Source organism: Sorex araneus, chromosome 5, assembly GCF_027595985.1.
Source record: "Sorex araneus isolate mSorAra2 chromosome 5, mSorAra2.pri, whole genome shotgun sequence".
NCBI lineage: Eukaryota > Metazoa > Chordata > Mammalia > Eulipotyphla > Soricidae > Sorex > Sorex araneus.
In genome coordinates, this window is record NC_073306.1 from 57,870,685 (window position 1) to 57,884,783 (window position 14,099).

At 44.9% G+C, this 14,099-nt stretch overlaps 1 protein-coding gene across 1 annotated transcript in view; it reads right to left on the bottom strand.

Annotated features, from left to right (window-relative positions):
* The window catches only part of FHAD1 (forkhead associated phosphopeptide binding domain 1), a 131,213-nt gene extending 118,143 nt beyond the window's left edge, over positions 1-13,070 (bottom strand). The window contains exons 1-3 of the mRNA XM_055139446.1: positions 12,946-13,070; positions 8,131-8,166; positions 5,751-5,857 (exon numbers count right to left, since the gene is read on the bottom strand). Coding sequence (XP_054995421.1) covers positions 5,751-5,857; positions 8,131-8,137 — 114 coding nt within the window. The 5' untranslated portion in view covers positions 8,138-8,166; positions 12,946-13,070. The remainder of the gene's footprint in view (positions 1-5,750; positions 5,858-8,130; positions 8,167-12,945) is intronic.
* Between the last annotated feature and the right edge of the window lie 1,029 nt (positions 13,071-14,099).

Genomic DNA, 14,099 nt, shown 5'->3' on the forward strand with positions numbered 1-14,099 from the left:
AACACAATGGCTTTTTCAGATGCTTTGGCTTATGATACCCTGTTCTACCCCCAGGACCTTCTCACATGCTGTTCCCATCCCTTTGTGTTAAGTGTCCCTTGTCCTCCATAGTCTTTTTCTCTAGAGTTTCAACATTGGCATGGGAATCCACATACCTTGGTTGGATTCTTTGCCTTATTCTCTCTCTCTCTCTCTCTCTCTCTCTCTCTCTCTCCTCTCTTTCTTTCCTCTCTCTCCTCTCTCTCTCTCTCTCTCTCTCTCTCTCTCTCTCTCTCTCTCTGCCTCTTCCTGATTTCAGCGACCATATTCTTCAATCCTGCCATCGTGAATTCCTCAGACTTGCTTCTGTGCTAGGGGCTCCAGGCAAATATTAGCAGAGTGAATGGGCAGAAGAGCCAGAGCTAGCTACACCTGACTTCCTACTGTCCTCAGTGAACCAGAATATAGGAGATAGGGGGGGAAATCCCAGAGGGCAGCACCCTGCAAGTATCCATCCCGATTTTCCCTGAGCGGAAAGATCCAGATCGCTTTTATTTTCTTCCTTATATTTTGTTCTTGTCAAATTAAATAAAAACCAAGAAGCATGCAGTTATCTTCCATTATCAAAAACAAACAATGTCAAGGTTTTGACATAAACAATCAAAACAATATGCCCGGCTGGCACATGTGTCTAAACTTTTAGATGTGTGAGTCCCTCATCTTTAGGGTTTATCCAGGCAAATAAAAACAATCTTTTGTATTTTCTGGATGTAACCACTGGGTAACTTTAGAGGTGCTTTTTTATTAATATAGTTTCTCAACTTTAGTTGAGTGGCTTATAGTGGCACAAATAACCAACTATAAGTTGACTGTTGAATTATGACTTAGGGAGGCTGAAAGCGGATCACGGATGGTTTTCCTAACCAGAAAGCCCCAGTGAAGTCAGCAGAGGGGGAATCCTTACTTCACCTGGCCCTATAAAACCGGAAAATGTTAATGTGTCTGCAGGTTTCCAGTTTTCAAAACAGACTCTGCTCCTACACCCTCTTTAAAAGTGTATCTCCTCGGGACTGGAGTGATAGCACACCGGGTAGGGGAGTTTGCCTTGCATGCGGCCGACCCGGGTTCAATTCCCAGCATCCCATATGGTCCCCTGAGCACAGCCAGGGGTAATTCCTGAGTGCAGAGCCAGGAATGACCCCTGAGCATCGCTGGGTGTGACCCTAAAAGCAAAAAAAAAAAAAAAGTGTATCTCCTCTCCCGAATCCATTTAAGGCCTGGGAAGAGGATTTCTCTAGAGAAGATAGAAGCACCCATCAAAAATCTATTCAAAAAACATTTGGCAATTCATGCATCATCTGTTCTCTCTGGAGCCAGTATAAGCTCATGCTCTGGAAGTGCATCTGACTCCTCCATAAATCAATGTGATTGCTGCTGGTGGTGGCAAATTTCTTCTTAAACTGAGTCCGAGGGAAAGTAAGCAGTCAATTACTTTTATGCAATGAACTCAATTTCTGTCCATATAATAATTGTGCTCATTAGTTTCCTTTTGCAACCTGTTTGTAAGTATCAGTGGAGACTCATCTCAACCCTCTACGTAGATCTCCCGTCCACGGAGTCCTCTCTCGGGTATCTGCCCGTTTTATGGGACCATAATAATGATCAGAGCGTTATTTCATTAGCACCAAGAACCAAGCACTTTATAGACAAGTTCTTGTTTCACCCTCAAAACGCTCTGTGACATGAGTCATTTATAGACCAGGGGAGTGAGCTCCTAATAATGAAGAAGCTGAAGTGATCCGGATGGAGAGTAGCCTGAAGAAACCCAGGGCTGCTCCTGTCCATGGCCTGTGCTTTTAAAAATGATTTGTTTTCTGTTGTAATAGTTGAGTTAGAAACAGGGAACTTCGTTATTAGGCTGGAATGTATTTATAGGAAATAAAACTAGCTAAAATGCTACCCTTTACTGTAATAAATAAGAAATTGTTACTCTTCCCTCCTCATCCCCTACTTCCTGCTTTGTCCATTAAACGGACTTTCTGTGGTCTTGTAGGGAGATTTTCTGGGATTTTTCTGACTTTCTGTGATTCTAATGTCAGTCCACTAAGTTATTTTTTAAGCCTGTTTAGCTTATGATTAAAACAATCTCAGAAAATGAGGTATAATGAGGAATGTTCTTAACTTAATAAGAATATCTACAAAAATACTCTGGCTTACATCATGGCCTGGGTACACCTGGAGGAGCTCAGGGGGAATTTCCAGATCTGTGCTCAGGAATCCAACCAGTCAGTGTTTCCTGTATCACTGTATCACTGTCATCCCATTGATCATCGATTTGCTCGAGCGGGTGCCAGTAACGTCTCCATTTGTCCTAGCCCTGAGATTTTGGCAGCCTCTCTTTACTTGTTCTCCCCAGCAGTGCCGCTTTGGAGGCTCTTTCAGAATCAGGGGAATGAGACCCATCATTGTTACTGTATGTGGGCATATCAAATATGCCACAGAGATCTTGCCACTGCTGTCTGTAAGAAAGTGCTAAGTCCCTGACTACCACCTGGACCCAACATCATTTATATAACTGGCAGGAGATTGAATGTCTCTCCCCTTAAGGTCAGGAATAAACAATTATATTTATATTTACAGGCCTTATTCAACAGCATACTGAGACTCTTGAGTGCAGTAAAGCAAAATTAAGGGCATTCTAGCCAGAAAGGGAGAAGAAAACTTGTTCCTATTTGCATTTCACATAATTGTCTATGTATAAAATTCCAAGAAACCTACAAAAAATCTTTTAGAAATTTCAGTTAAGGGTGTAAAATGATGTAACCATATAAAATCAGCTGTATTTCAATACACTATTAATAAACAGATGGGCACTGAAATTTTAACATGTAACATGATTTCCACTATTCAAAACAAATATGTTTAAATATATCTGTAAATCAAGGAACACAATTTAACATACAATACATAGATATTGTATGTTAAAACAAACACTCAAAAAAAAAAAGAAACCAAAGACAACCCAAATAAAGGGAGATTATATATATACTATATCCACAGATTGGAAGACAGCATAGTAAAGATAGCAGGTCTTCTCATATGGATGTGTGGGTTTAAACACAATTCCTATCAAAATTACAGCAAGTTATTTTGTATATATAGAAAGGTTTGTAATAATGTCTATAAGTAAAGGCAAAAAGACCAGAATAGGTTAAAAAGTTTAAAGTAGAATTGAAGACTTGCATGCAATGGCAAATCAACATTTAGATACATGGAACAATGAAATCTAACCGGGAACTCAGAAACAGCTTCTACATAAAACCGGTCAAATAATGTTTGACTAAAACGCAAAAATATCAGTTTAAAGGAGTAAAAGGATTTTTTGTTTTTCCAACAAATGATGTTGGAGCAACTGGTACCCGTTGTAGGGGAGGGGGGAGACTCGACCTAAATATCCTATCATATATAGAATAAATTCAAAATGTCATGATGAGGTATGTGGCTCTGTGGCGGAGCACTTGCCTTGCATGTGTGGGGCCTTGGGCTCATTCCCTGGCACCACGTTGTCCCCTAAGCACCACGAGGAATGACCCTTGAGCAATGACAGAAAGAGTCCTGTGATTGCTGGGATAGCCCACAAACGAAGACAAACACAAACAAGACTACAACGCTTTAAGTATATAAAATAAAAGAGAAAAATTCTCAGTCTCAAGGGCTTGTTAACATAATATATATATATATATATATATATATATATATATATACACACACACACACACACACACACACACACACACACACACACACCCCTTCCACTAAAATCATGATCCCAGGACCCAGTAGTACAGGGTTTTAGGCACTTGCTTTGCATGTGGCCATCCCTGGTTTGATCCCCAACACCACAGTTCTGTTGAGTATTGCCAGGAATGAACTTGAAGCAAGGAGCCAGGAGAAAGCCCTAAGTACCAGTGGCTGAGGCCCAACAACCCCACCCTTCCACCCCGGTAAAATAAAATCATCATTTATATGAGTGAAAAAGTAACAAATTGGATTACACATCAAAATCTAAAACGTTTGTTTTGAGGAAGGATTGATTCTGTTAAGAGAATGAATAAGCAAGCAGTAGACTGGAAGAAGCTGTTTGTAAACCATCTAAGTGATAAAGAACTCATATCAAAATATATTTTAACGGACTCTCAAAACTCAACCATAAAAAGGGGAATCCAATTTGAAAAAGAGCAACTGACATTTCACCAAAGAAGATATGCAAACACCAAGAAAGTACAGAAAAAGGAGTTCAAGTCCGTGGCCACTCCAAAATGCAGATGAAGACCAGGATGATATATCCTACTCTCTTCATCATAAGACATTTTGTTTTAGCTTACAAAAGAGCTAAAATAAAAAGCTGATAAACTTGATTGCTATTGAGGATGCAAGTAAAACTATGGCTTATACAACGCTGCAGGAATATAAAATGGTAGCCACGTGGGATAATAGTCTGATACTTTATAGTCAGATATATACTTAACAATATGATCAATAGTCAGATGTATACTTAACAATATGATCAAGCAACCGCATTCGTGAGCATTTACCCCAGAGAAATAAAAACCAATGTTCACATAAAAATCCATATATAAATGTTTATAGATTTATCTTTAATAGCCCCAAATTGGAAATATGTGAATGCTGAACAGTGGTATATTTATATCATCACGAACTATTTATTACTCAGCAATAAAAAAAAATGATCCAACAACCTTAATGGATTAAAAGGGCATTATGCCAAGGGGAGGAAACCAATTTCAAAAGGTCACACATTTATGATTCTGTTTATGGAGCACTTTCAAAATGCTAAAAATTATAGGACTGGAGAACAGATTGGTGGTTGTCAGAGCTTGGGGATGTCCTTATTGTGATGATAAAGTCATATCCCATGGGAGAGCTTTGATGATGGAATATTCTGTATTTGATGACTGCATCTGAATCTATTTATGCGTGGGATAAAAGGTCACAGAACTACAGACACACTGTGTACCAATGTCGATTTCCCTGGCTGTGATAGTTATTATAATTAGGTAATAAGTAAGGAAGCTTGGAGGAAGCTGGGTGAAGGGGTACCAGGGATCCTTCTACTAGTTTTGGACTTCCTCTGAATCTACAATTTTTCAAAATAAAAAGTTAAAAATAGTCTACTAAGCGAGGTCTGAGACAGAAGTGTCTTTCACAGTGATAGAGATTCCACTGTCCCTCTCTGCTTCAGTATTTCAGCCCTTTTCAATATTTAAAAAAGGCTCAAAGCCACTTTTTTTTATGATTCTTTCCTTTCTTCCAACTTGTTGGCTCTGGACCAAACCACAGCTGATTCAGAGCATGAAATGAAAGAACGCTAAGCCCAGGGTTTATCCCCATTCACCACTTGCAGGGCTCTGGTGGGCCGGCTGGTGTGGGGCCATGACAGTCTCCAGAGAGTTCTGGAAAGGGGATGGAACTCTGGACACTTGAGGTGACCCTGGCTACCAGGCCTGGAGCAGGTGGCTGTCAGGTCACCTGGTCCATGCCCATTTTCTAAACCATCCCCATTAGACATGGGCAGTCCAGGCCAGTGGACATGCCACACACTGAATTGGCCTCATTTTCACGCTGGACACCAGGGAAATTCAGCTCCTCCCGCATCTGGTTAGCTAGTGGCTCATCGAGGAAAGCAGAGAGGTTGTGCTTGAACAGAGACGGGGATGGGGAGGATGGGAACTGGCAGGGTATCTTCTTACCTCTATGACCAGGTCTGAGTTTGCGTGCCTTCCAATTGTAGTACTTTTATTCAGGACAAAAAAGCCTTCTGCGCTCTTTAGATAGGCTTTCATACTTTCTGCTTTCCCTGGATAAGGTTTTCAGAAAAATTTGATTAGAAACAAATGCAGTCTTCTCATTATTTAGTCACATATTTTGAACAAGTTAAGGAAACACATATAATGTCTGTATCGGTAGAGGTAGGAGTGGTAGATGGGGCTTAACAATGATAACAATTCCTTTTTATTTTATTTTTAAAAAAAATTTATTGAATCACTGCGAGATAGTTACAAGCTTTCATGTTTGGGTTACAATCTCACAATGACCAAACATCTATCCCTCCACCAGTGCACATTCCCCACCACCAATATCCCCAGTATACCCCCCATTCCCACCCTCCCCCTGCTCCATGGCAGACAATATTCCCCATATTCTCTCTCTCCTTTTGGGCATTATGGCTTGCACCACAGACACTGAGAGGTTATCATGTTTGGTCCATTATCTACTTTCAGCATGCATCTCCCATCCAATGATCACAATTCTAGTTCTGTACTTTGGGCTGTATTTGGGTGACACTCATTGTTACTTGGAATTTACTCCTGGTGGTGCTCAGGGAGCCATAACTGGTGTCAGGAATGGGACCAGGGCCTCCTGATGAAAGACAAGCACCGTAAACCCTATACTCCAAAGTTGATTTGATTTTTACAATTTTTTGCTTGGTTTTAGGGTTATACTCAGCACTGCTCAGGGATTATTCCTGGCTCTGTACTCAGGAATGACTCCTGGTGGGCTTGGGGGGGACCATTCGGGGTGCCAGGAATTAAACTCAGGTCAGCCATATGCAAGACAAGCGCCTTACCCATTGTACTGTCTCTCGAGCCCCTTAGGATGATTTTTTAAAGTTAATAACTCGCTTAAATGTGCTTGGTTCTGATAATCAAGTACGGTACACTTTTCATGTAACTCACAGAACAAATACTACCCAAATTAGTATAACAACAAATTAGAATTCCACTGATAATTGCTGTATACTTCCCCTTACTTTGTATGGCTTTCGTTAATTTGATCTATCAAGTATTCATGATCAAAATTCTTATCCCACTACTTACTAGTTCTGGAATCTTGGATGAGTTACTTAGTGGCACTATGCCTCAGTTTCCTCATCTGTATAAAGGGGTTTCTAATGCTCTGTATCCCAATAGGTTTTGTGAGAAATGCAGTGATATATGTGAAGTTACCTGCTAACCACATCTTTAATTTAATAGCTAATGCTTTTAATCTTTGCCTGATGGGACTGTGTGCAAGACTGTAAGCTACAGAGCCTCTTAAAGTGCTGACAACTGGTCACTGAGGAGGTGGGCATTCCATACTTTCCCCAAAACCACGTCTTCCCGTAGTCAGATAAGAAAATAATTTCTAAAGGCAAGATATCCAGATTATATCTTGGTCACATCATGCTCAGGACTGTGCACATATTTCCCCCTAACTTTTTACTATGAAAAAGTTAAAAAAAAACTGTAGAAAAGTTAAATCATGGATATGAACTCCTTTAGACCCACCAACTAGATTCTGAGCTAAATTTTTGCTGTATTTGCTTTATCACATTCAATGGCTGATGAATTTCTCTTTCTGTTCTCTTTTTAAGGCTGAGTCCTCTCCCGGGGTAGCTTGGGAATCCTAGGCCTCTCCAGTGGAGTGGGGGGGCCTCTGGAGCCACACTCAGTGGTGCTAGTGGGGGCAAACCACGCAGTGGTGGGGATCAAACTCTGGACTCTAAGTGCTGGCCATCAAACACCTGAGCTATCACACAGATCCCGATTATATGCTGTTTTTTTTTTTTTTGGCGAAAGAGGCACCCACGCAGTGCTCAGGAGACCCAGGGGTCCCACTGGTGATTCTTGGCCAACAGTGCTGTTGGTTCAATGCAAGGCCCAAGGAAGGCAGCTCACTCAGTGTCTGTGGCGTCAGGGTTACCGAAGCTTGTCAGGATTACAGTATGGTGCTTGGGGACCCCCGGGACTGCACCCAGAAATACTCAGGGCACCATGTAGTGCCAGGGACTGAATCAGGGCTGACTGCAAGCAAAGCCCATGCGTTAACCCCCGTAACGTCTCCCTATTCTCTATCCCCTTATATGCTTTTATTCTTGGCCATACCTGGCTGTGCTCAGGGCTTACTCCTGGCTCCATGCTCAGGGATCACTCCTGGAGGGGCTCTGGGGACCATCTATGGCACTGGGACTCAGACCCAGGTTGGACACATGCAAGGCAAGTATCTTGCCCATTGTTCCATTGCTCTGACCCTGTATATACTTCTTTTTTATTCGCAGAAAAGTTTCAGGCTCAGTGACCAAGCACATACCTTGCATGTATTAAGATCTGAGTTCAATCCCAAACACTGCAAAGAAAAATTAATAAATAAAAATTTTTAGTGACTTCAATACATTCCAAAATATTCACGGCCATCCATACGTTGCCTGAATTCTGAGTTGAAATGCTTTCAACTTGATTCAACCTCTACACAGAAAAGTACTTCTCTTCTTTGTAGCTGCTGAAAGGGGACTGAACTACGAAACTGTGGAACTATGAATAAAAATAATCCTCACGTGGGGCCAGAGACAGAACAGTGGGTAAGGTGCTTCCCTTGCACGCAGCCAACCCAGGCCTGATGCACAGCACCCCAGATGGTCTCCCAAGAACCACCAGGAATAATTACAGAGTTCAGAGCCAGGAGGAACTCCTGAGCATCGCTGGGTATAGCCCCCACAACAACAAACAAACAGAAAATCCCTCCTGTAGTTAGGATCACAAAGGGCCAAAGTCTCTTCCTGAAGTTGCTCTTCATCAACATCTCCAGCATCATTACTGACTGGCCCCTGCTAAGGGCCTGGTACCCTTTCCCTTCTCATTCTGCTTCTCCTTGTTCTCAAAACCACCCTGAAGGGGAAAGTGCAGAATAGGCCCCCTTTACAGATGGGAAACGGAAACCAGGACAGGTTTAGGCCCTTGAGTGGCGGGGGTGTGGGGAGGGGGAAATGCTGCCCCTTTGCTGATAATTACTATACATTCCTGTGGCAGCTCTCCCTCATCCCTCTGTTGCTGCTGGGTGGGGGAGAGTGGAGCAGAGAGAGAGAGAGAGAGAGAGAGAGAGAGAGAGAGAGAGAGAGAGAGAGAGAGAGAGAGAGGAGAGAAGGTTAGGTATGGGGGTGCGGGAGGAGGCACCAATGATGGAGACTTTGTTTTTTGTTTGTTTGTTTTTTGGGTTTTTTTTTTTTTTTGCTTTTTGGGTCACACCCAGAGATGCCCAGGGTTATTCTTGGCTCTGCACTCAGGAATTACTCCTGGCGGTGCTGGGGGGCCATATGGGATGCTGGGAATCGAACCCGGGTCGGCCGTGTGCAAGGCAAACGCCCTACCCGCTGTGCTATCACTCCAGCCCCAATGATGGAGACTTTGGACATGCAAAGACAGAAACTCTTGAAACCAGAAGCCCCATCCTCTGAAAGGGAGGGACAATCCTCCCTGGGAATGAGAGGAATACAGACATGGTGAGCTGTTCATTCTCTTTGAATGCTGAGGCTCGTGCTGCCTCACACAGAGTTTTAATATCAACAGATTGTGAGAAATACACTTAAATGTTAAGTTTCTCTGCCACCAGTATCAGGGGAAGGCATTTCTCTTTCCAAAAGAAGCATGCTCTCTGGAAATCAAATCACTTCACTTTTCAGTGGGAAGGACTGTGTTGTCAAGCCACATGTTTAAGTCGAATTCATCTAAAATGTACAATGGGCAGGGCTATCTCTTCTGTAGGAAAAGCACAGAAAATTACATCAGATTCACACTCAAAACATGGATGATCAAGTGCCCGAGAACAGATGACTGGATAAAGAAACTATGGCATATCAACAGAATGGAAAACTAAGCAGCTGTTAGGGAAAATGAAGTTATGAAATTTGCTTATAAATGGACGGAGTTGGAAAGTATCATGGGGAGTAAACTGAGTCAAAAGGAGAGGGACAAATATAGAATGACTGAATTCATTTGTGGAATATATATCACTGTCACTGTCATCCTATTGTTCATCAATTTGCTTGAGTGGGCACCAGTAACGTCTCCATTGTGAGACTTGTTGTTACTGTCTTTGGCATATCGAATATGCCACAGGTAGCTTGCCAGGCTCTGCCGTGCGGGTGGGATACTCTTGGTAGCTTGCCTGGCTCTCTGAGAGGGACAGAGGAATCGAACCCGGGTCAACCACGTGCAAGACAAACACCCTACCCACTGTGCTATCGCTCTCTCTATATATACACACACACACACATATATGTATATATATATGTATGTATATATATATATATATATAATGAGGCTAATATCCAAGGCCAGGTAAAACAGGTGCCAGAAGGACTGGTAAATGGTTGAAAGCTTGCCACAAGAGTGTCTGGGGGGTGGGTAGGGGGTGGGGGTGAAGGACAGCTAGGATAGACAAAGGATTATTATGACAATAATAGATTGAGATGATCTTTTTGGATATAAACAGAGCATTAAAAGTAGGTAAAGGGAGGAGGAGGAGGAGGAGGAAGAGGAGGAGGAGGAGGAGGAGGAAGAGGAAGGGAAGAAGAGGAAGAAGGAGAAGGAGGAGGAGGAAGAGACAGGTGGGATGGGGGTTGGGGAACTGGCCTGTTGTTGCTGGGAAATATACACTGGGTAAAGCAACAGGCTTTGGAACATTATATGACTGAAACCCAATCATGAACAACTTTGTAACTATGTATCTCATGGTGATTCCATTTAGATGAATAAATAAGCAACTTGGACGATGCACATGTCTGATGCTCTTCCCCCAGTGTTCCCAAGGCCTTTCCTCTGATCAGACCCCCCTCCCCCTTCCCCCCACCCCACTTCCCACCAACTACTCCTGCCTCACTCCTGCTGAAGAAGTGCTCTTCCCTCTCCGTCCTTGCACACGCTGCTTAGACATCTTGTTCCTTTGCTGTTTGTTTTCTTCCCAGCTGAGCTACACGTCCCGGCAGGCCAGACTGTGTCTTTATGACTTTATTGATTTTCTTTAATATAATTATTTAGGGCTTTTTGTGTTTGTCCCTGTTGTTGGAGTAAAGGCAGGGGCATATTTTTATCCCGGACCACATTTCCAGGGATATTTGCCTACCAACAACCTGGAGGCCAGAGGTAGGGTCCCGTCCAGGAGGGCAGGTTTGTTTATGATATTTCCCTCGGGCAGAGCTTTCAGAGACAGGGGTTTCCTAAGCTTGAAGCTTGTGTTGTTTTGTCGGTCTGGAACATGAACATGGCACCAAATCCAGCTCTTCTGCACCCCCTCCCCCACCACTAGGTCTTGTGGTGCAAGGGGAAGTGATACCAGTGTAAAATCTTGAGGTCTGCAGCATCCGCTGTGTGACAGTTTCTGTCTCTGGCTCAGGAGACTCTGTGTTTTCTATTGTTCTCCGAATTATTTATTAATTCGGAACAGGCTGACTTGTCTGTCACCTCGAAGGCAGGCTGAAACCTCAGCCACCTCAGTTTTGCTCAGTAACCCCTGTCCAGCACCCAGAGCAGCACCTGACATAAAGCAGACACTCAATATATGCTTGCTGCAAGAACAGAGACGCAAAATAAGAGGCAACCAGAGGGCCGGTAATCCTTGACATAAATTCTCTTCATTTCCCCTTGAGTAGCTTTCCTAGATGATTAAAAAAAAAAAGGCCACTTATATTCTATTTCTTTAGCTCTCTTGTTTGGACTGTGTGGACTACTTGGAGCTGGAGCGATAGCACAGCAGGTAGGGCGTTTGCCTTGCCCGTGGCTGACCCAGGTTCGATTCCTCCGTCCCTCTTGGAGAAACTGGCAAGCTACTGAGAGTATCCTGCCTGCATGGCAGAGCCTGGCAAGCTACCCATGGTGTATTCAATATGCCAAAAACAGTAACAACAAGTCTCACAATGGAGACGTTACTGGTGCTCGCTTGAGCAAGTCGATGAACAATGAGAGGACAGTGCTATAGTTTGGACTACATTTCTTCATCTTTTGTCAGGTGTCATTGCTCCCCCTACCTGACACTACCTGAAACCACTAGGCCATTTGAATGTGCTAAAGTCTAATTTGTCTTCTGACTCCAGTGCCTTAGGACCCAGCTGTTGACAGAGTAAAAGAGCCCTAATCACTTGTACCCACTTCCATCACTACAGATGGATGAGAACTGATCAGGAGCAGAGAAGCAAATTTCCTTTTGAGGCTTATGTCTTCAGTGGCCAGAGATCTGTAGGCAGAAATTCCTCAAGGAAGGGGTAGGTGTGTGTGTGTGTGTGTGTGTGTGTGTGTGTGTGAAGGGGTGTGTGTGCGCGCGTGTGCATGTGTATGTTGTGAGTGGGGACACTGGGCACTGCAGGATGTTGTCTATATATGCATCACTTCAGTTTGATCACAACTGAACAGGAGTATAGAAGCAAAGCAAATTTCCATTTAAGGGTTGTCTTCAGTGGCCATAGATCTGTAGGTAGAAATTCCTCAAGAAAGGGGTAGGGGTGTGTGTGTGTGTGTGTGTGTGTGTGTGTGATGTTGTTGTCTGTATACAGGGGAGTCCCAGAGAAACCCTTGGTGGCCTAGGAGGGGACTGAGTGTGTATGTGAGTATGTGTGTGTGTGTGTGTGTGTGTGTGTGTGTGTGTGTGTGATGTAGTCTGTATACAGGGGAGTCCCGGAGAAACCCTTGGTGGCCTAGGAGGGGACTGAGTGTGTATGTGAGTATGTGTGTGTGTGTGTGTGTGTGTGTGTGTGTGATGTTGTCTGTATACAGGGGAGTCCCGGAGAAACCCTTGGTGGCCTAGGAGGGGACTGAGTGTGTATGTGAGTGTGTGTGTGTGTGTGTGTGTGTGTGTGATGTTGTCTATATACAGGGGAGTCCCGGAGAAACCCTTGGTGGCCTAGGAGGGGACTGAGGTTCCAGGGGCAGGGGTGAGGCGCAGGCGCCCGTGCAGTGGCTCGGGCACCTGCCCTCGGGTGCTCCCGGATCCTGGACGGGTTCCGACTCACCGGAACATCCGAGCTCCCAGCTCCCGACCCCGCAGGGCCCGCTCAGTCCTACCTGGTTCCCAGGGAGCCGCCCCCCCCGCCCCCCCCCCCCACACACTCCCCCGGCAGCCCTCGCGGACCGCGCTCACCCGGGCGGAGGAGGAAGTCCGCGGCGTGGTCCCTGCCCAGAGGCCGGCGGGCTCTGGAGGGGCCGGGCCCGCTCCCCGGGCGAGGCCGCCGGGCCGCGCTCCCGCGGAGTGTCCAGCCGGCGCCCGCACCCCGCACCCCCGACCGGCCTGTGTACGCGCGTCGCCATGGCAACGCCGTCGCGCGGGCCCGCACGGGAGGGGCGTGGCCTAGGCGCGGGGCGGCGGGCGCGGGTGCTGGTCCTCGCCGAGACCCTCCTGGTCCCGCTCTACCCCCTCTGCTCATTTCTGCCTCAGGCCCTTTGCACTCACTGCTTCTTCTCTGCAGAAGACATTTCTCCCTGGGATTTCCTTCACCTCCTTTAGATTTCCACCGAAGTATCACCCTTACCTAAAATTGCTTCAAACCAACCAACCAGCCCAGAACCTAAGAACTGTTCTATGGAGCAGAACTCATTGTGGGAGTGAGACTCGGCGCGGCGGGTGGGGGGTGTTTGTGAGGGGGATCTGGGGACAAGGGTGGAAGGGGAAACCCTATCACTAACAGGATTGTAAAATCACAGTTGCCTTGGATTAACAACAAGGAAAAGGAAAACAGTGAGCAAACAGGACACGTTTGAAAATCCACCAGAAAACTGAAATAAAATTGAAGCCTCAACACTTTATTCTTCTTTTAGTCATCACTCTTCATTATTCAATATATCGTTGATTTATCTCCTCGTTGTCTATCTTGCTCTCCTCCCTCTACCTCCACATACCTGAATGTGAGCTCAAGAAAACTGGGGATTTGGGGGTGGGGAGTTTGCTATTCTCTGGCTTAGCACTTATTCCTAGAACAGCACCTGAATGAATGAATGAATGAATGAATGAATGAGCAGGGGATGGCCCTAGCACCTCCCCCAGCTCCCTCACACAGATACACACACACACACACACACACACACACACACACACACACACACGTCTTGCCTCCTACTTCTTGGGCTGCTGAGCTGAACCTGGGACATCTCTCCCTAGCTGATCAGGCAGCGGGCGCTATAAGGAGTTTGAGCAGCCCCCAGCCTGCCTCCATGCTTATTTCATATCCAATTATTGTCATCAACATGAGCTCAGGACATGCCTGCTCAAGGCCAGACAGGTCAGGAAGAAGGCTTGCT